The following is a 21,933-nucleotide window of genomic DNA, read 5'->3' on the forward strand; positions in this document are numbered from 1 at the left end:
CCTCAGAGGAGGACGAGGCGTGGGCTGGAGCGGACTTCTCCGGGCTTCGCGACCATGAAGCCATGCACCGCTTCATGGCCGTGAGCGACTACCGCTTCGGCTACTCCGACTCCGATGACGAAGGCACTTACGATCCCACTCGTGAGTGCTTCAACGTCGAGCTCGGGATGCTAAGTGCGAGCGATAAGGATGAAGGGGCAGGCAATCACTCCCCGCCCCATGAGGGGGCAGGCGACGCCGCACCTCCACGCATCGAGCCCCGGGCAGCACGGAACGAGAACCTTGCCCCTGAGAAACTTCGATGCCTGGACCTAGAGCAGCTCCGTGAGCTTTAGGCCAAGGTCGAACAAGACCGACTCCTTCTGCAGCAGCTCCAAGACATCCTCGAGTAAGAGCAGCGGGGTCACGGTGATGGCAGAGCAGCCCGGTGGAGGGCTCACGACATCAACCACCGCATCACCAATGACGAAGGGGGCGAGCAACCCCCTATCTTCAATCGCACTAGCCAGAACATCACGGCAGCGGTGATGCTACTCCGAATGATGCCCGAGCCCTCTACCTCGGAGGGGCGACGGGTCCATGGCGAGCTCCGAGACCTCCTCGAGACCGCCGCGGTACAGCAGGCCGAAAGTTCCGCCTCTTGACGGCGTGGAGGCGCCTCGAAACTACCCACGACGCTGCCTCGGTAGGATAGAGAGTCCTCGGTTTGTCCTGAGCCTGCCCGGTCACCGAAAGCCAACAAGGCCCCCTCGGTGCACGACCGCCTCAACGACTGACACGAGGTGCAAGGCGACCACGATGTGGTCAGTAGGTGACGACGCCATGACAACGATGGGCCCGCCCGAGGCTACCACCTGCACCGAGGCAGTCGCTATGACAGTGGGGAGGACCGTAGTCCTTCTCCTGGGCCATCTGGCCCTCGAGTCTTCAGCAAGGCCATCCGTGGCGCCCACTTCCTGTCCTGCTTTCGGCAACCAGCCAACCTCTCAAAGTACAGCAGCGAGACCAACCCCGAGCTATGGCTGGCTGATTACCGCCTGGCATGTCAGCTAGGCGGCGCGGACGATGACCTGCTCATCATCCGCAACCTCCCCTTGTTCCTGTCAGACTCGGAGCGAGCCTGGCTCAAACACCTCCCTCGCTTGCAGATCAACAACTGGCGTGACTTGGTAAAGGTCTTCATCGGGAATTTCTAGGGCACATACGTGCACCCCCGAGAACTACTAAGACCTCAAGAGTTATCGCCAAAGGCCAGACGAGTCTCTCCGAGATTTCATCCGACGCTTCTCCAAGTAATGCACCGAGTTGCCCCACGTCGGCAACTCGGAAATTGTCCAGGCATTCCTCTCCGGCACCTCCTGCCGAGACCTGGTCCAAGAGTTAGGCTGGAACATACCAACCACGGTGGTCGTGCTCCTCGACATCGCCACCAACTTTGCCTCGGGCGAAGAGGCTGTCGGGGTCATCTTCCCCGACAACGACGCCAAGGGGAAGCGGAGGGACGAGGCCCCTGGGGCCTCGGCCCCCCACCTCCCCAAGAAAAAGAAAAAGGGTCGCCAAGGGAAGCAGGAGGTCCTCGAGGCTGGTCTAGTCGTGGCCGCAGATCGCAAGAATCCCCGAGGCCCCGCTAGAGGCCCCGGGCTCTTCGACGACATGCTTAAGAATCCCTGCCCTTACCACTAGGGACCAGTGAAGCACACCCTCGAAGAGTGCACCATGCTCTGGCATTACTATGCCAAGCTTGGGCTCCCTAACGACGACGCCAAGAAGAAGGACGCCGGCGATAGGGACAACGACAAGGACGACGGGTTCCCCGAGGTGCACAACGCCTTCATGATCTTTGGCAGGCCTTCAGCGTGCCCCACGGCGCGTCAGTGAAAGAAGGAGCATCGGGAGGTCTTCTCGGTGAAGGTGGCCACTCCCCAGCACCTCGACTGGTCTCAGGAGGCGATCACCTTTCATCGGGATGACCACCCCGATTATGTCCCAAACCCCAGGCAGTACCCACTCGTCGTCGACCTGATCATCGGCAACACCTGGCTCACCAAGGTGTTGATGGACAGAGGTAGCGGTCTCAACATCCTCTACGCTAACACCCTAGAACTCCTGGAGCTCGACCAATCACGGCTTTGAGGTGATGCCGCGCCCTTCCACGACATCGTGCCAGGGAAACACACGTGACCCCTCGGGCGCATCAACTTGCTCGTCTGCTTCGGCACTCCCTCCAACTACCGCAAGGAGGTCCTCACCTTCGAGGTGGTTGGGTTCAAGGGGACCTATCACACCATCCTAGGGCACCCGTGCTACGCCAAGTTCATGGCGATCCCCAACTACACCTATCTCAAGCTCAAGATGCCAGGCCCCAATGGCGTCATCACCGTCGAGTCCACGTACGAGCATGCATACGACTATGACATCGAATGCATCGAGTACGCCAAGGCTCTCATGGAGGCCGAGACCCTCATCGTCAACCTCGACCGACTTGGTAGTGAGGCGCCTGACTCCAAGCGTCGTGCCAGGACTTTCGAGCCCGCAGAGGCCGTCAAACTCGGCCCGATCGACCCCACCTGCTCCAACGACCGGGCGCTGAGGATCAGCGCCACCCTCGACAGCAAATAGGAAGCTGTGCTCGTTGACTTTCTCCACACGAATGCCGATGTATTCGCATGGAGTCCCTCGAACATGCCAGGCATACCGAGGGAGGTCGTCGAGCATGCCTTGGACATTAGGGCTGGCTCTAGACCAATGAAGCAGCGCCTGCGCTGATTCAACGAGGAAAAGCGCAGGGCCATCGGCGAAGAGGTGTAGAAGCTTTTGGCGGCCGGATTCATCAAGGAAGTGTCCCACCCAGAGTGGTTAGCTAATCCTGTATTAGTTAAGAAGAAAAATAGGAAGTGGAGGATGTGTGTAGACTACACCGATTTGAATAAAGCATGTCCAAAAGTTCCATTCCCATTACCTCGAATTGACCAAATCATCGACTCCACTACGGGATGCGAAACCCTATCTTTCCTTGATGCGTATTCTGGTTACCATCAAATCAGGATGAAAGAATCTGACCAGCTCGTGACTTCTTTCATCACCCCATTTGGCATGTACTGCTATGTGACTATGTCGTTTGGCCTCAGAAACGCAGGGGCCATGTACCAGTGGTGCATGACCCAAGTCTTCGGCGAGCACATCAAGCGAACTGTCGAGGCCTATGTGGACGACATCATGGTCAAGTCTAGGAAGGCCAGTGATCTCGTCGATGACTTGGAGGTAGCCTTCAAATGCCTCAGAGAGAAGGGCATCAAGCTCAACCCCGAGAAGTGTGTCTTCGGGATCCCCCGAGGCATGCTCTTGGGATTCATAGTCTCGGAGCGCGGCATCGAGGCAAACCCAGAGAAGGTCTCGGGCGTGACCAACATGGGACCAATCCGAGACCTCAAGGGAGTGCAAAGGGTTATGGGATGCCTTGCGGCCCTAAGCCGCTTCATCTCGTGCCTTGGTGAAAAAGGCTTGCCTCTATACCGCCTCTTGAGAAAGTTCGAACGCTTTTCTTGGACCCCCAAGGCCGAAGAAGCCCTCACCAAGCTCAAGGCACTGCTCACCAATCCTCCCGTCCTGGTGCCGCCGACCAAGGGTGAAGCCCTCTTACTCTACGTCGCCGCAACGACCCAAGTAGTTAGCACGGCCGTAGTAGCCGAGAGGCAGGAAGAGGGGCACGCTCTACCCATGCAATGACCTGTTTACTTCATCAGCGAGGTGCTCTATGAGACTAAGACACGCTACCCCCACATCCAGAAACTGATCTACACCGTAGTCTTGGCTCGACGCAAGCTGCGTCACTACTTCGAGTCCCACCCGGTGATCGTGGTGTCGTCTTTCTCTCTGGGAGAGATAATCTAGAACCAGGAGGCCTTGGGTAGGATAGCCAAGTGGGCCGTCAAACTCATGGGGGAAGCCCTATCTTTTGTGCCTCAGAAAGCAATTAAATCCCAGGTCTTGGTCAATTTTGTGGCTGAGTGGACCGACACCCAACTGCCACCTGCTCAGGTCTAGGCAGAATGCTGGACCATGTACTTTGACGGGTCCCTGATGAAGACCGGGGTAGGCGTGGGTCTACACTTCATCTCACCCCTCGAAGTGCACATGCACTACATGATTCGGCTCCACTTCGCTGCCTCCAACAACACAGTCGAGTATGAAGCCCTCATCAATGGCTTGCAGATCACCATCGAACTTGGAGTATGGCGTCTCGACATATGGGGCGATTTGTAGCTCATCGTTGATCAAGTAATGAAGGAGTCGAACTGCCATGACCCCAAAATGGAGGCGTACTACAAGTTGGTACGTCGCCTAGAAGACAAGTTCGACGGTCTCGAACTCAACCACATTGCGTAAAAATTCAATGAGGTCGTGGATGAACTAGCAAAGATGGCGTCGGCACGAGCCCCAGTCCCCCCGAACATCTTTGCTAGAGACCTCCACAAGCCTTCCATCGACTATGCCTTGGCAACGGAAGAGGGCCCATCGGTCGAGCCCACCACAGGGCCCGAGGCCCCCTCTATCACCGAGACCCCTGTGGCCGAACAAGAGGCCATGGAAATCAACGCGGAGCCTCCCGAGGTTGACCAGGGCACGGACTGGCAAGTCTCATTCCTTGATTGCCTCGTTCGAGGAGAGCTTCCTGCAGACAGGACCGAAGCCTGATGGCTTGCACGATGAGCCAAAACTTACGTCCTCAGCAACGGCGAGTTGTACAGGCGAAGCCCATCTGGTGTCCTCCAATGGTGCATCAGCACCGAGGCAGGCCAAGCCCTACTTTGGGACTTGCACGCAGGAGCCTACAGGCACCATGCAGCGCCTCGAACGCTCATCGGAAATGCCTTCCGCCAAGGGTTCTACTGGCTAACGGTGGTTGCTGACGCCACCAAGCTGGTACGCTCCTACGGGGGATGCCAGTACTATGCGCGGTAGACGCACCTCCCGGCCCAAGCCCTCCAAACCATCCCCATTACATGGCAATTCGCCGTGTGGGGGCTGGACATGGTTGGGCCCTTACAGAAGGCCCCCGGGGGCCATACCCATTTGCTGGTAGCGATCGACAAGTTCTCTAAGTGGATCGAGGCTCGTCCGATCACTCGAATCAAATCCGAGCAAGCGGTGCTGTTCTTCACTGATATCATCCATAGGTTCAGAGTTCCAAACACCATCATCACTGATAATGGGACACAATTCACCGACCGCAAGATCTTGACGTTCTGCGACGACCACCACATTTGTGTGGCCTGGTCGGCCGTAGGACACCCTAGGACAAACGGCCAAGAAGAACGTGCCAACGGCATGATCCTACAAGGCCTCAAGCCAAGAATATACAACCGGTTGAAGAAATTTGGCAAGAAATGGCTTGACGAACTCCCGTTGGTCATCTAGAGCCTGAGGAACACTTCGAGCCGAGCCACGGGGTTCACACTGTTCTTCCTAGTCTATGGAGCTGAGGCCATCCTCCCCACTGACTTGGAGTACGGTTCCCCGAGGCTACATGCCTACAACAAGCAAAGCAACCGCACTACCCGTGAGGATGCCCTCGACCAACTGGAGGAAGCCCGAGACGTTGCGCTGCTACACTCGGCCAAGTACTAGCAAGCCCTACGACTCTATCATGCCTGGCGCATTCGAAGCCGAGACCTGAAAGTGGGCGACCTAGTGCTGAGACTGAGGCAGAGCAACAAGGGCCGCCATAAGCTGACCCCGCCATGGGAAGGGCCGTACATCGTCGCCAAAGTGCTAAAGCCCGGGACCTACAAGCTAGCCAACGAGAAGGGCAAAATCCTCACCAACGCTTGGAACAAAGAACAGCTATGTCGCTTCTACCCTTAAATTTCCAAGCATTGTATACATTGTTTCTTGAAATACAATAAAGAAGCATTCTTGAGTTGTTCTAATTTTTCGAGAAACCCCCTGAGCCCATCGATGGGGATCGGCGTTACGATAGCGCTATAAGGGAGACTCGGCTCTGCCTCTACAGAGGTGCCCACCATGGGGCTCGAATAAGACTCAGCTCTGCCTCTACAGAATCGAGCCTCCCTCGGGGGCTAGAAGGGGGGACCCCCCTAAGCCCCAGTCACTGTTTTTAGTCATTTTTTGAAAAAAATTCTATGCCAAACTCTCTCGCGTACTCTGACAAATTGATTGTAAAAAAACCTAAGGACCGAAAGTCTGTCTCAGGGCCAAAAGGCCGGCCGAGCCGCAAGACGGCCTATGCCTCTGGGCTACAGCAACTCCCTCACCACCTTTTGCCCAAAGGGCCGCTTAGGCTTCGAGGAAGTTTTTTGCAAGAGATATGTTCAAAGACGAGACAGAGGGCAGAGGCTCAGAAATACAATAAAAAATGATTAAAAAGCGTATACGCATAAGTACTTTAAAAAGGCCTCGATGGCTACAAGCGTCATGGTACAATAATGTAAGTCCTAATCTATTTACATGGCCCCTTTGGCCCAGGTCAAAACTCCGGGTCGCCAGCGTCGGCGGTCGGCGTAGGAGGAACCACCTCCTCTTTGAACAACCTGGCCAGTGCCGTGGCAGGAGCCTTAGCCGCCTCCACCAGCTTCATGACCTCCTCCTCGGCCTTCTTGTCATCCTCAGCCATGACGTAACCGTCATTGACAGCCTCGAGGTCGATGTCGGCGTAGTGCGAGGAGACGACGGCTAGGGCATGCTTGACGCCCGTATGCAGCGCCCCCCAGAGCCACTCGTGGACTCGGCCGCTCAACGCGATCAGGTGGCTCTCGAGGGAGCTACCTGACTCGACCCCCCTGACCTCTAGGGCCTCGCAGGAGGTATGAGCGGCGCTCTGCAGCGCGTTGTGCTCTCGGATCTTAGCCTCGAGCACCGCCTACACTATGACGGAGGCCTCAGCTGCCCGGGTGACCTCCTTCTCCAACCCTGCGCCAAGACAAGCGGGACAGGGTTAAGCACGAAAGAAAACAAGCCGAACAGGGGTGCAAGCCTATGAGACTCACCCTCGGCTTTCTCCCTCTAGTTTTGGACTTCAACCCAAGAGGCCTTAGCCGCCCTGGAAGCCTCCCTCTCTAGCTCTGCGTCACATCGGGGAGTCAAGGGTCGAACACAAGAAAAACAACTAAAACAAGGGGCGCGGCTCAACAGGACTCACCCTCGGCCTTTTCCTTCCAGGTTAAGGCCTCGACTCAGGAGGCCTCAGCCACCTTGATAGCCTCTGCCAAGGCACCTTTCATCAGCAGGTGTGCGCTCTGCTCCGCCCCCAGTTGCCCGGCGATGGCCTTGGCAGAGGCCGCCACTTGTTCAGGCCAGGACCTGAAGGTGTCTCGCTCGCCGGCCACTCAGGTCAGCTCCTCCTCCAGCTCCTTGATCCGCGCCGCTAAAGGGATGGCCTATTCCCGAGCCGTGGTCACCTCGGCCTTCATATCAGCACAGCAAAGGCGGAGGTCCTCCACCTCCACACTCCCCGCTGACAGAAGCTCATTGGCATTGGCAAGCAAGTCCTTCTGCTGCCAGAGCTAGTCCCAGATGTCCCTCTCCCGCCGAAGGAACATCAACTTCCTGAGGGACCGGGCCTCGAGCTCCTGGATAGGCAGAACAAACGTCAGGCAGTGTGAGAAAACTCAAGAAAAAGATGACACAGCGCGAGAAAAGAAAGCGCGTACCTGGGCAACGCCGGGTAGGTCGTCAGCCACGACGGACAGCACTGTCCGCAGCGACCGCTCTGCCATACGGTGGAATTGCTTGAAAGAACCCCAGTGCCCCCCTCAGCCGTGTCCTCGAGGGTAAACAGAGGCTCCCCCTTAGGGTTGTCCCGGCTCTGCCACAAGACACGTGGGCTATCCCACCTGTGGGGCTCGGGTTGTACCCGGACAAGGGCCGAGCTCCACAGTGTTGGGTGCCTCGGTGTCCGCCACCTCCTTCCCCTAGGAAGTATCGTCGGAGGAGATTGAATGAACCTCCACCTCCCGAGCGCTCTCCTAAGGCGGCGGCAGGTCTTGGACCGGGGGCGGTACCGGAGCTTGCCCCGCCTCCATCTCTGCATCCTGGCCCACCGGCTCCACCACGCCCAAGCTGGCCTCTGCCACCTCGGCCTCGGTGGTCCCAGGGGCTCCAGCCTCCACCACCTCGACCTCGGTGGTCCTGGGAGCCCCGGCGTCCGCCACCTCAGCTTCGGAAGCCCTGGCCTCCGCCACCTCAGCCTTGAAATTCCTAGGGGCCTCGGCCTCGCCCTCGGTGGCCTCAGTGATTGAAGGTGCCTTAGCTTCACCTAACTCGAGGACCCTGGCCTCGCGGGGCATAGGCGCCTCCTCCCCCGCCTGCTTCGTGGCCGCCTCGGTAGCCTCTCTTTGGGCGACCAGCTCCTTTGGGTCGGCCCTGGCTGACGCCGTGCCACGCTGCATGGTGGCCTGCGCCCTCCACCACCCATCAGGTGGTGGAGCTGGTGCTCACCTTGAGCACCTTACGTGGTGCCAGGGCAGGCGCTTCCGCCTAATGCTTCCGGCTAAAGACAAAGCACTCACGAGGTCAGCATACGACCAAAGAACAAGTGGGAGATGCTGCAAACTCCACTGACAAAACACTTACCTCGAACGGGGACACAATAGCTTCCACACTGCGTCCCTCATCCTCTACAATGGCGGTGGCATGGCCCCCGTGTCCACCGGTGCCGGCCGGCCCTCGCCAGACTCCGACGCCCCTCGACCCTCTATGGAGGCGGTTGAGTCGCCCCTGCCGTCACCCGCACCACCTCCGCCATCGAGCCCATCAGGCTGATGGTGCGCTTCCCCAATGCCTGTGTCTCAGGTGTGTCGGCCTCGACCCCGGGGCAGGCGATCGCCAGCCTCGAGGCGTCCTCTCCTCCTCCACCTAGAGACGCCAGGCCGCTCACCGACGCCCCAGACACCGTCTCCCTAATGTCAGGGAGATGGTCCAGGGGACCCCGCCCTGCCTCGCTCTCGTCATCATCGCTCGAAGAATCCCTCGACGACAATGACTAGAATGGCTCCTCTGAGAGACTATCATGCCTCTGTTGCTGGCGACGTTTCTCTACCTCATCGCGCTCGAGGCTCTTCCTCTTGCGCCTTGCCTCCTCGACGTCCTTCCGCTCCTTGTACGCCTCGGCGGGCGCCCTGTTCTCCGCCTGCCTCTCTGCGTCCTCGGGAACAGGTGGCGGGGAGGCTCGCACATCCCTCATCCCCTGCAGGAACGACAAACACAAGTAAGGGAACAAATTGAAAACGTAAGGAGCGAGGAGGCCTCAGGGGCCACAGCGACGCATGACTCACCAGAGAGATGTACCCCCATGACGGGCGCATCGGGAACAGGGTCAGATCACTGCTCCTCTGCCGCCCCTCCACCGTCTCTCTCACCCGACGTAGAACCTCCTCATCGGAAACAGCGATGGCGAACAACCAGATGCCGTTGATCGGCTCACCCGGTGTCATCTCAAATAGGCGTTGCCACCGAGCCATCAGCAGCAACACCCTTCGGCAGTGGAAGGCTGCCATGACCACGGCCGCCGTAAGGCCATGGCTGCGCAGCCTCTCCAGCGCCATCAGAAGCGGCTGCAGCTTGGGCTGATCAACCAACAGGATGCCATACCTCCACCTCTCCGGCTAGATCTCCACAACTCGCCCGGTATAGGGGGGAAGCCCGCCATTGTCATTGCGGAGGTAGAACCAGCTATTGTACCAGTGGCGGTTGGACGATGCGAGCTGGGCTGGGATGTAGAAAGGCTGCCTATCTTGGCGCACTTGGAGAGTGCAGCCGCTGGCCCTCAATGCCTTCCGCGTGCCCATTGTGCCCGCCGGCTTGGTGTTGAGCCCCGCCCGAAAGAAGTGGAGCCATAGCTCCTAGTGGGGGGCGATGCCTAGGTACCCCCCGTAGACAGCAACAAAGATGGCCGCCTACGCGATGGAGTTGGGGTTGAAGTTGTGGAGCTCCACGCCATAGTACTGTGGGAGCGCCCGCATGAACCGGTCTGCCGGCAAGCCAAGACCGCGTTCGTGGAAGGCCACGAAGCTCACGATGTAGCCATCGTGTGGCCTCGGCTCCGGCTCGCCCCCCGGAGCAATCCACTTCAGTCTGTTGGGGTCGGTAACCAGGCGAAGGAGACCGTCGTCGACGAGCGACTGCAGCGTCGCCGCAGACACATCGGGCGGACCCCAAGGATCCGCCTGGATGACAACAGCGCCGCTGGCCATGGGTGCGGTGGAGAATGTGGCTATGGCGGTAAGGCGTGCTCTCGCATCCCTCTCTCTCTCTCTCTCCTTTCCTCCCCCTTCTCCCTTCTTCTCCTCGGTGCTCTCTTCCTCTGTTCTTAGCAACCGCTCGAGGGCAGAAAGGGTGAATGCAGGTAGGCAAGGTAAGGAGGGGCGGGGCACGGCTCGTCATGTATTTATGAGGGAGGGAAGAGGGCGAAACGGACGGGCGACGAAACTGAGGAAGTTTCCCTTAGATCTAGCGCAGTTAATCCGGATCCGACTAAATCGCCCACGCGTCCACCTTCTCCTTATTAACCGCACGCACACAGTAATGTCCCATCCGTAGATGTCGCGTTGCATCCAACCACAGCGATGGTAGGCGCCGTTCCGTCTCCCCAAGGAACCGCCTTAAAAGGCGCACCCGCTGTTGTCAGCCGATGGGAGGGGAATATCCCCCACCTGATTCCTTTCAGTCTAAGGAACTGGGCACCGAGCCCGTTACGATCTAGGGGTTTGAAGGCTAGGCCCCCGAGGGTCTCGACAGCCGCCCCAGGACAAACAGAGTCAGGGATGACTATGGGCGAGCCCGTACATGGCCGAGGCCCAAGCAAGCAATTGCTTGGGATGCCCTAAGTCGTGTCCGAGACCGGCAGTGAAGTCTCTGAATGGGATCCCACCGTAGGGAGGCATCGAGCCCCTGGGGCCAATCGAACGACCCTGGGACCCACTAGATAAGCCCTCTGGTACTTTTGGAGCATGTCTCTGGACTGCTAGCCGACCCCTATTGAATGGGGCACGAGCCTCCACTCGGACTTACCCGATAACAGCTCACCGGAGGTGTCACTGCTCGCGCCCACCGAGGGTAGCCTGGCATACTCCACCCCTCCTTTCGAATGAAAATGATATGTGAGGGCCGCACAAAAAAGGCAGGGAAACTCCTAATCACCCTCTTGCTCCGCGCAGAGGCTCGGGGGCTCTTCCTGCAAACAAGCCGAGGCCCATCAACCTGAACTCGCACTCGGGGGCTCGGCAAACGCGATAAAAGGCACCGAGCCCGTTACGGTCTAGGGGTTTGAAGGCTGGGCCCCCGAGGGTCTCGACAGCCGCCCCAGGACAAATGGAGTCAGGGATGACTATGGGCGAGCCCATACATGGCCGAGGCCCAAGGAAGCAATTGCTTGGGATGCCCTAAGTCGTGTCCGAGACCGACAGGGAAGTCTCTGAATGGGATCCCACCATAGGGAGGCACCGAGCCCCCGAGGCCAATCAAATGGCCCTAGGACCCACTAGAGAAGCCCTTTGGTACTTTTGGAGTGCGTCTCTAGACCGCTAGCCGACCCCTATCGAATGGGGCATGGGCCTCCACTCGGACTTACCCGATAATAGCTCACCGGAGGTGTCACTGCTCGCGCTCACCGAGGGTAGCCTGGCATACTCCACCCCTCCTTCCGAACAAAAAGGATGCCCGAGGGCCACACAAAAAAGATAGGGAAACTCCTGATCGCCCTCTTGCTCCGAGCAGAGGCTCGAGGGCTCTTCCTGCAACCAAGCCGAGGCCCAGCGACCCGAACTCACACTCGTGGGCTCGGCAAACACGATAAAACCCCTCGCTCAACATGAGAAAAGCCCCTGGAGGAATAAATCCACTCCTCCAGGGCCTTGAGAGCTACACCCGGTGGGTGCGCTCGCGCACACCCACCGAGGCCTCGAGTACGAAACACCACCGTGAGCCAAGTCTCATCAAAACCTCAGGGAGAGCACTCACACTCTCCCCGAGGCTCAGGGGCTACTGTCGGGTACCATGAAAAGGGGTCCCCTAAGCAAGAACCGAAAAAATCGCTTAGACCTCGTAAATATCGAAGCCAAGAGACAACCACCGGCAAAACCCCCACCTTATCCGAGGCTCGGCTGGACCGCCCGGCCCACCTCGAACAATATCCGGGCTCACCCGAAGCGGGCTCAGCCTAGAACGAAACCACGAGGCCTCAGACGAGGTACCGATTCTCCGCCCTGCCCGAGGCCCCGTCCGTAAGGCCTCGGACGAGGTACCGATTCTCTGCCTCACCCGAGGCCCCACGCGTAAAGCCTCGGACGAGGTACCGATTCTCCGACTCGCCCGAGGCCCCGCGCGTAAGGCCTCGGATGAGGTACCGATTCTCTGACTCGCCCGAGGCCCCGCCCGTAAGGCCTCGGACGAGGTACCGATTCTCCGACTCGCCCGAGGCCCCGCCCGTAAGGCCTCGGATGAGGTACCGATTCTCCGCCTCGCCCGAGGCCCCGCCCGTAAGGCCTCGGACGAGGTACCGATTCTCCGACTCGCCCGAGGCCCCGCCCGTAAGGCCTCGGATGAGGTACCGATTCTCTGACTCGCTCGAGGCGGGCTCGGCATCAATCCCGTCACCTCCACCTTGACCGACTTCTCTGACAGGACGTCACATCCAACCATCACGTCCAACCACTCCCGTGATGTCAGCCGAACGACGGCTCGATACAGCGGAGTGGCCGACGAGACGGGAGTCACATCGATGCCATGCCGTCCGGGACAGGATGGGGCAGGGGTTACCGGCCGCTGTGCTCGGCACTTGCCCACGGCTGACACCCATGCTGCACCGTGCTGCCTAACCCATGCTCCAAGGACAGTGCAGCATGGAGAGTCAAGTCTGGGTCCCTGTAGCCTCGGAATCGACGTACAAGACCAACTGCTCCCTCCGAGCCTCGGCTATCAGCTTCCAGGCTCCTGTAGCCTTGGGACTCGCGCCCACCGAGCCCCCCACAATGGTTCAGCCTCTTCATCGACTAGGCCTCGGCTCTCTACGTTGTCAGCACTCTGGAACCGGCACGTTGTCCGTAGTACGCACCATACCCTGCGTCAAGCCGTAGGAGCCCAACGTCACATAGGATCAGGCGTGACCGGCGCGTCGCTCCAGTGCACCGAGGACAAGGCCGCTCCACCGACCATGCCGCCACAGTGATGAGCTACAGGGCTCGGACATGCCGCCTCTGCTCATAAAACGCCACGTAGCAAATCCATGTACCGCCCCCGTGCCTCCCTTCGACTATAAAAGGGAGTGATCGGGGCCGCTTCTAGGCAAGGAGACTCACACGTGCAAGCAATGCACAACGCTCTGTAACACACACGCTTCCTCACTGCAAGAGATCAACATCTTAAGCAACCCACGCCACTATACGCAGAGACCAGGGATTAGCTCCCTCTCTCGCTCAGCTTGTAAGCCTCTACTACAAGCACCTCGGTGCAAAGAATACAATATCGCTCTCTCAGACTGGACATAGGGCACCTATCACCCGAACCAGTATAAACCTTGTGTCTCTTTGCATCACCATCCGGGATTAGGGGCACGCAGTACATTTTTACTAGTCGGTTGAGGACCCGCCGGATCCAAAACACCGACACGTTTGCTAAAAAGTATTGCTGCAGAACAGGGTGTATTTTTTCTCTTATACAATTTAATAAGTTTCTAAAGACTTGTCAAAACTTGGACATAAACATTGGTGTACCAATTCTTTAACAATAAACTAATTGATGACTAATTGACTTATCATAATTTTAGTCGAAAAAGAATTGAAAACCAACGAATGAGGCCGTAAGTCACACCACGTGCGATGCTTCATTTTCTATTTTTCTCTTCGACGGCTGCCTGGGAGGCTAGGGCGCTAGGCATATGGCCTTCAATATTCATTTCCATTTGCAAAAGCAACAAACGTATTCAGGTCCTGTATATATAGGCCTGTATATATAGGCTCCTAGGCCCGTTTCCGAGCTGGGCTTTAGCCTGTCGCCCCTCCCACCTATGCTCAGAACCGGGCTAGAGGAGGCAGAGAAAAGGAAAAAGTAAGTTACCTCCCTCAATTTTCACCAAAGTCTATTTTTTTTTGTCCCTAAACTCAAAAACCGCGCAAAATACCTCCATCAACTTTTAAAATTATTCATCTTACCTCCCTGGCCCTATTATAAGCAGTTTTGAAGACGGTTTTGTCTTTTTTTTATTTCGATTGAATCTTTGAAAAATCATAGTAAATCACAGAAAAATCATAAAAAAGAAAATCCAATTTTTTTGGACTCCACACGAGTAGATCTATATAGTGAACATATAATATGGTATGGTTTAGTACAAAGTTTTTGCTGTAGTTTTAGATCTATGCTTTTCTATAATTAAATGGAATGATTCATAGCTGCAGTTCCTATGGTCTAATTGTGGTAAAAAAATTTATGGTGGGCTAATTATTATTTGCTTAAACTGTAGTAAAAATTTCATACTCATTGGATCATGTATAACTTAGTTATAGATTTTATTTAGGTTTATGCTTGTTAAATATAAATAAATCTATAACTGAGCTATACATGATCCAATGAGTATGAAATTTTTACTACAGTTCAATCATATAATAATTAGCCCATCATAAAAATTTCATCACAATTGGACTACAGAAACGACAGTTATGAATTATTCCAATTAATTACAGAAAAGCATAGATCTAAAGCCATAACAAAAACTTTGTAGTAAAGCATATCATATTATATGTTCACTGTGTAGATTTACTCATGTGAAGTCCAACAAAATTAGATTTTCCATTTTATGATTTTTTCTGTGATTTACTATGATTTTTCAAAGATTCATCCGAAATAAATAAAAAAAGAAAAAGACAAAACCGTCTTCAAAACTGTTTATAATAGGGTCAGGTAAGATGAACGATTTTAAAAGTTGAGAGAGCTATATTTGCCTGGTTTTAAAGTTTAGAGAGGAAAAACGGACTTTCGCGAACATTGACAAAGGTAAGGGGGACTTTATCCGCGAGAAAATAAGAGAGGAGAAGCTAGCATGGGCGGTGGGCTGGGCCATCCTGCGTAGGTGCAGTAGTTGGCAAGGTACGTACGGTCAAGATTGACTCTGCTTGGCCTTGGCTGCGAACTGTGCAAAGGACAAAGGGGATCAGAGATTCAGAGCCAGATGGATCCGTGTAACGCGATTATGCGACGGTGTGCCGTAAGAGTGTTTGGTTTTTCTACATTTTTTCACAACACCAAGCAAGTTGGCTTCATTCTAGTTCTAGGTAAGTTAGTTACAGTAAGTGCTTGTTAATTCGGTTGCACTTCAATTTACCAAAACCTACAACCTCAATCCTCAATTTTTCACCCTTTATGGACTGGGGTGAATTAGAGTACCTCAATCCTCAATCCACTAAGCTCTGAACAGTGACGGAATTACATGTATAGACTTGGCATTGCAGTTGACAGACATGAATGCCATGTTTCTGTTTATAATTGGACTGAAACAAAAACAGAAGAAGAGATGCCAACGTGTACACTGGACAACCTACACAATTAACCATTAACAATTATAGTCATCTTAATTCATTTCCACGTATGGAAATTCAGTTGAGTGTAAGGGATATAATATAACGTAGAAATATTAAAAAAAACTCAATGAGTTTCAACAGAAGTATTGTAATTAATATAGTTCGATAACACTGGTGGGTTGAACCATGATATGGCAGGGACCAATGTTGTTGGATCCAGCTATACCTGATTACTCGGTTCTCCTTTGTCGGATCTAGGTACCCCGTTATGTAACATATATTTATTGTCGAATCATGTGATGAAGACTCAAACTTATTGTAGTTGTAGTATAATCTCGATGATAGTGAGATACATACAATGCATTAATAACATCGAAGGTAACATATTAGATATATCTCTATCCCTATCTACAACTAAAAAGATACGAAAGAAAGACTACCTGGCAGGACGACGTGCGTCGCTCGTTTCGCTCTGCCCGTCAAAACAAAATGCGCTCGCTCCCCTCCCCCGCGCGACGATCCCGGCACAATCGCTCGATCTCCAACCTCCCGGAATCATCGCGTGCGTATGATCCGTGACCTTCATGAAAGATCACCGCAGACTCCATTATCTCTATATTTTTTCCGGCTTTTTCCTATCGGCACAAATCACGGATGAAAAAGGAAACATTAATCAATCGCCCCCCTCAGCGTCAAGCAAGAAAGGAAACATGAATCGATCGTCCATCAATTGGTAATTTCCTTTACCCAACAGCCCCCGCTTCGTTGTCGCGCACAACATCGTGTGGATCACGGCGACACAATTATCTCTTCCTTTCCCTTCCCTTGCCCTAACAATGAGAAGGAGAAGGAACCATCGCTCATCGCCGCTGACGATCCGGCACGTCTAGACGCCCAAAGGCCACGTCGAGTCGTCGTGGCTCCTGGACGCGCTGTACGTCGTCAAGACGTCAACAGCAGCAAGGACGTCGTCTCCCATGTATTTTTTATCGTGCTCGTGTGGATTGATTCCGTCATTGCCGCCGCCCATTCTCGCTTCATGTTTGTTTGGTCCAATTTGTGACTCGTCGGACGTGTCAGCAACAGCAGCGAGGTAGCAGGAGCAGGGGCGATGCGCTGAAGTTGTCTGCCGAGTTCTTCAACGTCACGGATACGCCACCGGTACCCTGAACGGGTGAGAACACTCTGCACGCATACAAACAGATCAAATTGTCGCCAGGTCGGTCCTGAAGGTTAGTTCTGTTCCCTACACATTCATTTCATCTTGCTTTTCTATTTGCTTTCATTATAACCGGCAAGATGCACCTAGAGGATGCAGTGAGATAACAGTGGCCGGCCCTTGTCAGTGAGCAAAGGAAGGCATATATACTTTCACTCTTTGGCAACAAAGTCAGTTGCTCAATCTACTTTATTAAATGGATCTCTGGAACTTATGAGTAGTTCTTAAAAATGTTGGAAAATAAGAGATTTGGACTAATTTAGTGGTTCAAACAAAAACAAAAATGGGATAGAATGATCAGTGCAGAACCAAGTTTATTGTTAAGGGTTAGTAACAATGATTTGTTTTATTTTTTTCTTAGGAGGAACAAGCAATGTTTGTGTAGCAAAGGCAATGCTTGTTTTCAGGTTTGTGTTGAATTTTTTTTGGCCATGTAGATTTCTTTTTCAGTGAGCTTTTGTCAGAACAACAAATTTCTGCTCTCTAACCTCTGTGCCGGTGGTGCTGATTGCAGCTTTGAGTTTCATCCTTCATAAATTGTTTAGATTAGATCGGAGATAAGGAATAGGCTGGGTCACGTTCACTAGGTTTTCAATCAGAGTGAAGACTGGTGGCCGAGTGAAGGCCATCGACTACTGAGGGAAGACGGGTCGGATCGGCGCTGGAGGCGTTGCTGCGGGACTCGCGTACGTCGCCATGGGGGCAAACCCCTGAATTTCAGTACTTTGTTGCGGTGCAAGTCTGTCACATATTTTCTTCCTAATTCTACAGGTTGTTGCTTTGTTGCCAGAGGATTTGATGCGACTCTTAATTTCAAGTATAATAGTTACCACTATGGTAAGTTTGTTCATATTCATTGTGGCTCTAGGAAAAAATATGCCTCTTTGCCAAGTTTATAAAATATGCTATCTGCAGTAGCTGCAGTTCTTTGAACTTGAACTATTGTTTGGAGGTCACTAGCAAAGCAGCATGTATTTTATCAAAGCCAGCAACACTAGGCATGCTATTATTGTGTGAACATTTTTCATAAACTTTAATTAGTTGTTCTGTTTAGGAAAATTGATTACTATGAAGTATTCCTCATAGAAGTCTGTCAGATTTATTTGAATGTACAACTCCATGTAGAATTTTTTCCATTCAGATCATTGCCAAATTCTTTAGTTGAAATTAGGACCTATGATAAAATCTACTCTCTCTCTCTCTCTCACCCCACTACGGGAGACGCGCTCTTTGCCGAGTGCTCGGAGCTTTGTCGAGTGTCGAAACACGGGCACTCGGCAAAGAGACAGTTTGCCGAGTGCCGCACTCGGTAAAGCCGGCACTCGGCAAAGGCCATCTTTGCCGAGTGTCAAACACGCGGCAAAGAGTGACACTCGGCAAACGTTCTCTTTGCCGAGTGTCAGGCACTCGGCAAAGAACAACCCTCGGAAAAATACCTCAGGCGACGCCGGTGGCCTCTCTGTCATCCTTTGCCGAGTGCTGGCCGTTAGCACTCGACAAATGTGCTGTCTTTGCCGAGTGCTGCAAGCCTGGCACTCGGCAAAGAGGTTCCTTTGCGGAGTGCCAATTGCGACACTCGGCAAAGTATTTTTATTTTTTTTATTTTTGTTTTCAAATTTTTTCTATGGCATTTATACAGTACCTAGAAGCACATGTTCCAATCTGGAACTTTTCTATGACTTTTTGGTATATTTTTTTAATTTTTTATGTTTACTTGAATTTTTCTCGAAAAAATAAATTTGAACTGCAGGTACATGAAATATTAGAATTTAGCGATTCAAAACATGGTATTCATGTTTTTGAGTGTATTTTGAGGCTGTGTGCAGGGACATTCATGAAATTTCGAACATCTGTTTCACGAAACATGACCACCAACTTGTTAAAAAAGTGTTTTTTAATTATATAAAATGCAAATAAAGTTCGAAAATCACGAAACTTGTCGAGGTGTCGTGTCGTCGCATGTAGAGGTTGTGATCACATGTGGAGATGTCTGGGTTTGAGGCATCGTACGTCATAACTTGCTCGGAAACTTCTAATTTTTTACCACAACCTCTACACGCGACGACACGGCACCTCGACAAGTTTCGTGATTTTCGGACTTCGTTTGCATTTTATATAATTAAAAAACACTTTTTTAACAAGTTGGTGGTCATGTTTCGTGAAACAGATGTTCGAAATTTCACGAATATCCCTGCACACGGCCTCAAAATACACTAAAAACATGAATACCATTTTTTGAATCGCTAAATTCTAATATTTCATGCACCTGCAGTCCAAATTTACTTTTTCGAGAAAAATTCAAGTAAACATAAAAAATTAAAAAGATATACCAAAAAGTCATAGAAAAGTTCCAAATTGGAACATGTGATTCTAGGTACTGTATAAATACCACAGAAAAAATTTGAAAACAAAAAAAACACTTTACCGAGTGTCGCAATTGGCACTCGGCACAGGAACCTCTTTGCCGAGTGCCGGCTTGCAGCACTCGGCAAAGATTTTTCAAAAAAATTTTTTATTCTTTCCGATTAAAAGAACGCTGAATTTCTTTGCCGAGTGCCCGCATCTCGGCACTCGGCAAAGAGCCGACCCACTTAACCCTAGCGGGCCAGCCGCGGCCCGCTCCCACTCTCTCTCTCCCTCTCACTGCCGCGCGCGCCTGGCCCCGCCCTGCCGCCGCGCGACCACTGGCACCGCCCCGGCCCCGCTCCGCCACCGAATCGTCGTCGTAGCCCCGGCCCCGACCTGGCCCCGCTCCCCCACCGCAGCCAGCCGGCCCCGCCCCGGCCCCGCTACGCCGCCGGACCGCCGCCGTAGCCCCGGCCCTGACCCGGCCCCGCTCCGCCGCCGCTCCGCGACCGCAGCCGGCCGGCCCCGCCCCGGCCCCGCTCCGCCGCCGGACCGCCGGCCCCGACCCAGCCCCGCTCCACCGCTGCTCCGCGACTGCAGCCAGCCAGCCTCGCCCTGGCCCTGACCCAGCGCCGCTTGGCCGCCGGACCGCCGTAGCCCCAGCCCCGACCCAGCCCCGCTCGGCTGCCCCCCGCCCCTGACCTGCCGGAGTGGAGGAGCAAGGGAGCAGAGGAGAGAAGGGAGGTGGAGGAGAGGAGAAGGAAGAAGGAAGAAGGAGAAGGAGAAGGGAGGAGGAAGGAGAAGGGAGGAGGAGGAGCCTCAGCCGCCGACCACACCCCTCGCCGTTCGTCCCCGCCGTCGTCCCTGCCCCTCGCTGGAGACGAAGGTGACCCCGGCACCGCGTCGCCCGACTCGACCGCCACCCAAGGTATAAAGCCCCCCCGGTTGTCGGCCTTCGTGCCTTGTATGTCATTAACGGCCTTCGTGCCATATGTGGATGTGTGGGCCTTCGTGCCGTACGTGGATGTGTGGGCCTTCGTGCCGTATATATGCTGTCAGCCATCGTGCCGGCTTTTTTCTTGCAGGTTTTGGAAACCACCCCGTGTAGGGGAGGTTCTGCCGAAATTTTTAACTTATAGTATTATAATTCTTCTTTTGCAGAGCAGGACCCGTCGGAGGGGACCCGGAGTACATAGGCGACCCCGATCGTCTTCATCGGCGCTGCGGTCCTGCCTGCACAGTGTCGCTTTGCCACTGCCCCGCTAGCCTGACTCCACCGCCACCCTAGGTATGAATAACCTCTCTTCCTTATCGTTGTCATAGATCGGTGTAACCTAGTTAGGCGTCTCCCGTTCGAAACAGATACGGTTGGAGGTATGCGGATCTTCGCATATCTAAGACCGTATCTGTTTTAGATTGTCCACTTTTTTGGACACCCCGCGGATGCATAGATGGGGTAGTTTTCGTGTTCTGCTTTGATCCAAGATAGAGTTTTGGCACCACCTCTCTGTTGTTCTCCGGATACACACTCTCCCTTCCAGGACGTGTATCGGGAGAACAGCGGGGAGGTGCTGCCAAAATTCTGTCTTGGATCGAAGTAGAGCATGTAAACTAACCTCATCTACGCATTCACGGGTGGGATTAGGATCTATCCTCACACATTAGATAGTAGGCACGTCGTTCAGATGCAATTGGTGGTTATATTACTCGCTCATGTATATGCTATAGGATGGATAACCATGAGTGGATGTACACGGGCCGCCCAAGTCAGGCTGAAATCACCCCTGAATGGATGGTCAAGACCGAGGGTTTCTTGAACCAAGCATTTGGCAAGGCAGCTAATGGAGCGAGAGACACATTCTGTCCCTGTAGCGAATGCGGAAATAGGAAAAGAAAAACAAGGAAGATCATGGGGGAACATCTTTGCAAGTATGAATTTACGCCAAACTATACCCGGTGGGTGTTCCATGGTGAAGCCCATCGTACTAGAGAGGAGGTGGTGAGACCACGCTTGGAGGCATTTGATGCTGATGGCGGGGTAGCAGGATGGTTAGGTGACTTTCATGAAGCAACGTTCGCTAAAAGACCTACGGAGGAGGAGGAGGAGGAGGATGAGGAGGAGGAGCTAGAGCCAACTAGAAAGGCGTTCTACCAAATGTTGTCTTCGGCACAGAAGCTCCTACATGAGAAGGCAATGGTTTGTCAACTGGATACCATTGGACGCCTAATGGGGTTGAAGTCCCAGTACAACATGAGTCGAGCCTGCTTGGATGGTATGTTGGAAGTTATTGGTGGGCTGCTTCTGGAGGGTCATATTCTGCCGAGCAGCTTCTATGAGTCATAGAGACTCCTTCATGCACTTAAGATGCCGTATGAGCAGATACATTGTTGTCTGAAGGGGTGCGTCCTATTTAGGAAAGATCACAAGGATGCAAAGTACTGTCCAAAGTGTAAATCCTCTAGGTATGTGGAGGTAGACAAAGGTGATGGCCAGAAGGAGCATCTTGAGATCCCCATGAAAGTCCTATGGCACCTTCCGATCATACCGAGGCTCCAACGGCTATTCATGGTCGACGAGTCCGCAAAACAGATGACATGGCACAAGAATAGCATTCGATATAATCCTGACAAGGTGGTACATCCAGCTGATGGCGAAGCATGGAAAAACTTTAATCGCAAGCGTCATGACAAAGATCTTGAGGCCCATAATGTACGTGTTGCGCTGGCAACGGATGGGTTCAATCCTTATGGAATGCTGTCGGCCCCATACACTTGTTGGCCCGTGTTCGCTATCCCCCTCAATCTCCCCCCCGGGGTCCTCCTTCAACGGCAAAACATATT

General features: G+C 53.7%; 1 protein-coding gene and 1 long non-coding RNA gene across 3 annotated transcripts; one reads left to right on the top strand and one right to left on the bottom strand.

The window, feature by feature from the left end:
* Positions 1–6,487: 6,487 nt before the first annotated feature.
* LOC136469048 (uncharacterized) lies at positions 6,488–8,408 on the bottom strand. The gene is made up of 2 exons (XM_066467388.1): positions 8,022–8,408; positions 6,488–6,880 (listed from the first exon to the last, which is right to left on the bottom strand). Exons 1-2 carry the CDS (start codon positions 8,406–8,408, stop codon positions 6,488–6,490), a joined length of 780 nt encoding a protein of 259 aa, XP_066323485.1.
* A 7,823-nt stretch (positions 8,409–16,231) lies between these two features.
* On the top strand, positions 16,232–17,668 carry LOC136471989 (uncharacterized). 2 transcript variants are annotated; one of them, XR_010762190.1, is made up of 4 exons: positions 16,232–16,759; positions 17,108–17,153; positions 17,261–17,432; positions 17,518–17,668. It is a non-coding gene; the product is annotated as an uncharacterized lncRNA (long non-coding RNA). The 2 variants fall into 2 exon arrangements; XR_010762189.1 differs by having other exon boundaries at positions 17,108–17,432.
* The last annotated feature ends 4,265 nt before the right edge of the window (positions 17,669–21,933 follow it).

Source organism: Miscanthus floridulus, chromosome 8 (genome assembly GCF_019320115.1).
Source record: "Miscanthus floridulus cultivar M001 chromosome 8, ASM1932011v1, whole genome shotgun sequence".
In the NCBI taxonomy this organism is placed as follows: Eukaryota; Viridiplantae; Streptophyta; class Magnoliopsida; order Poales; family Poaceae; genus Miscanthus; species Miscanthus floridulus.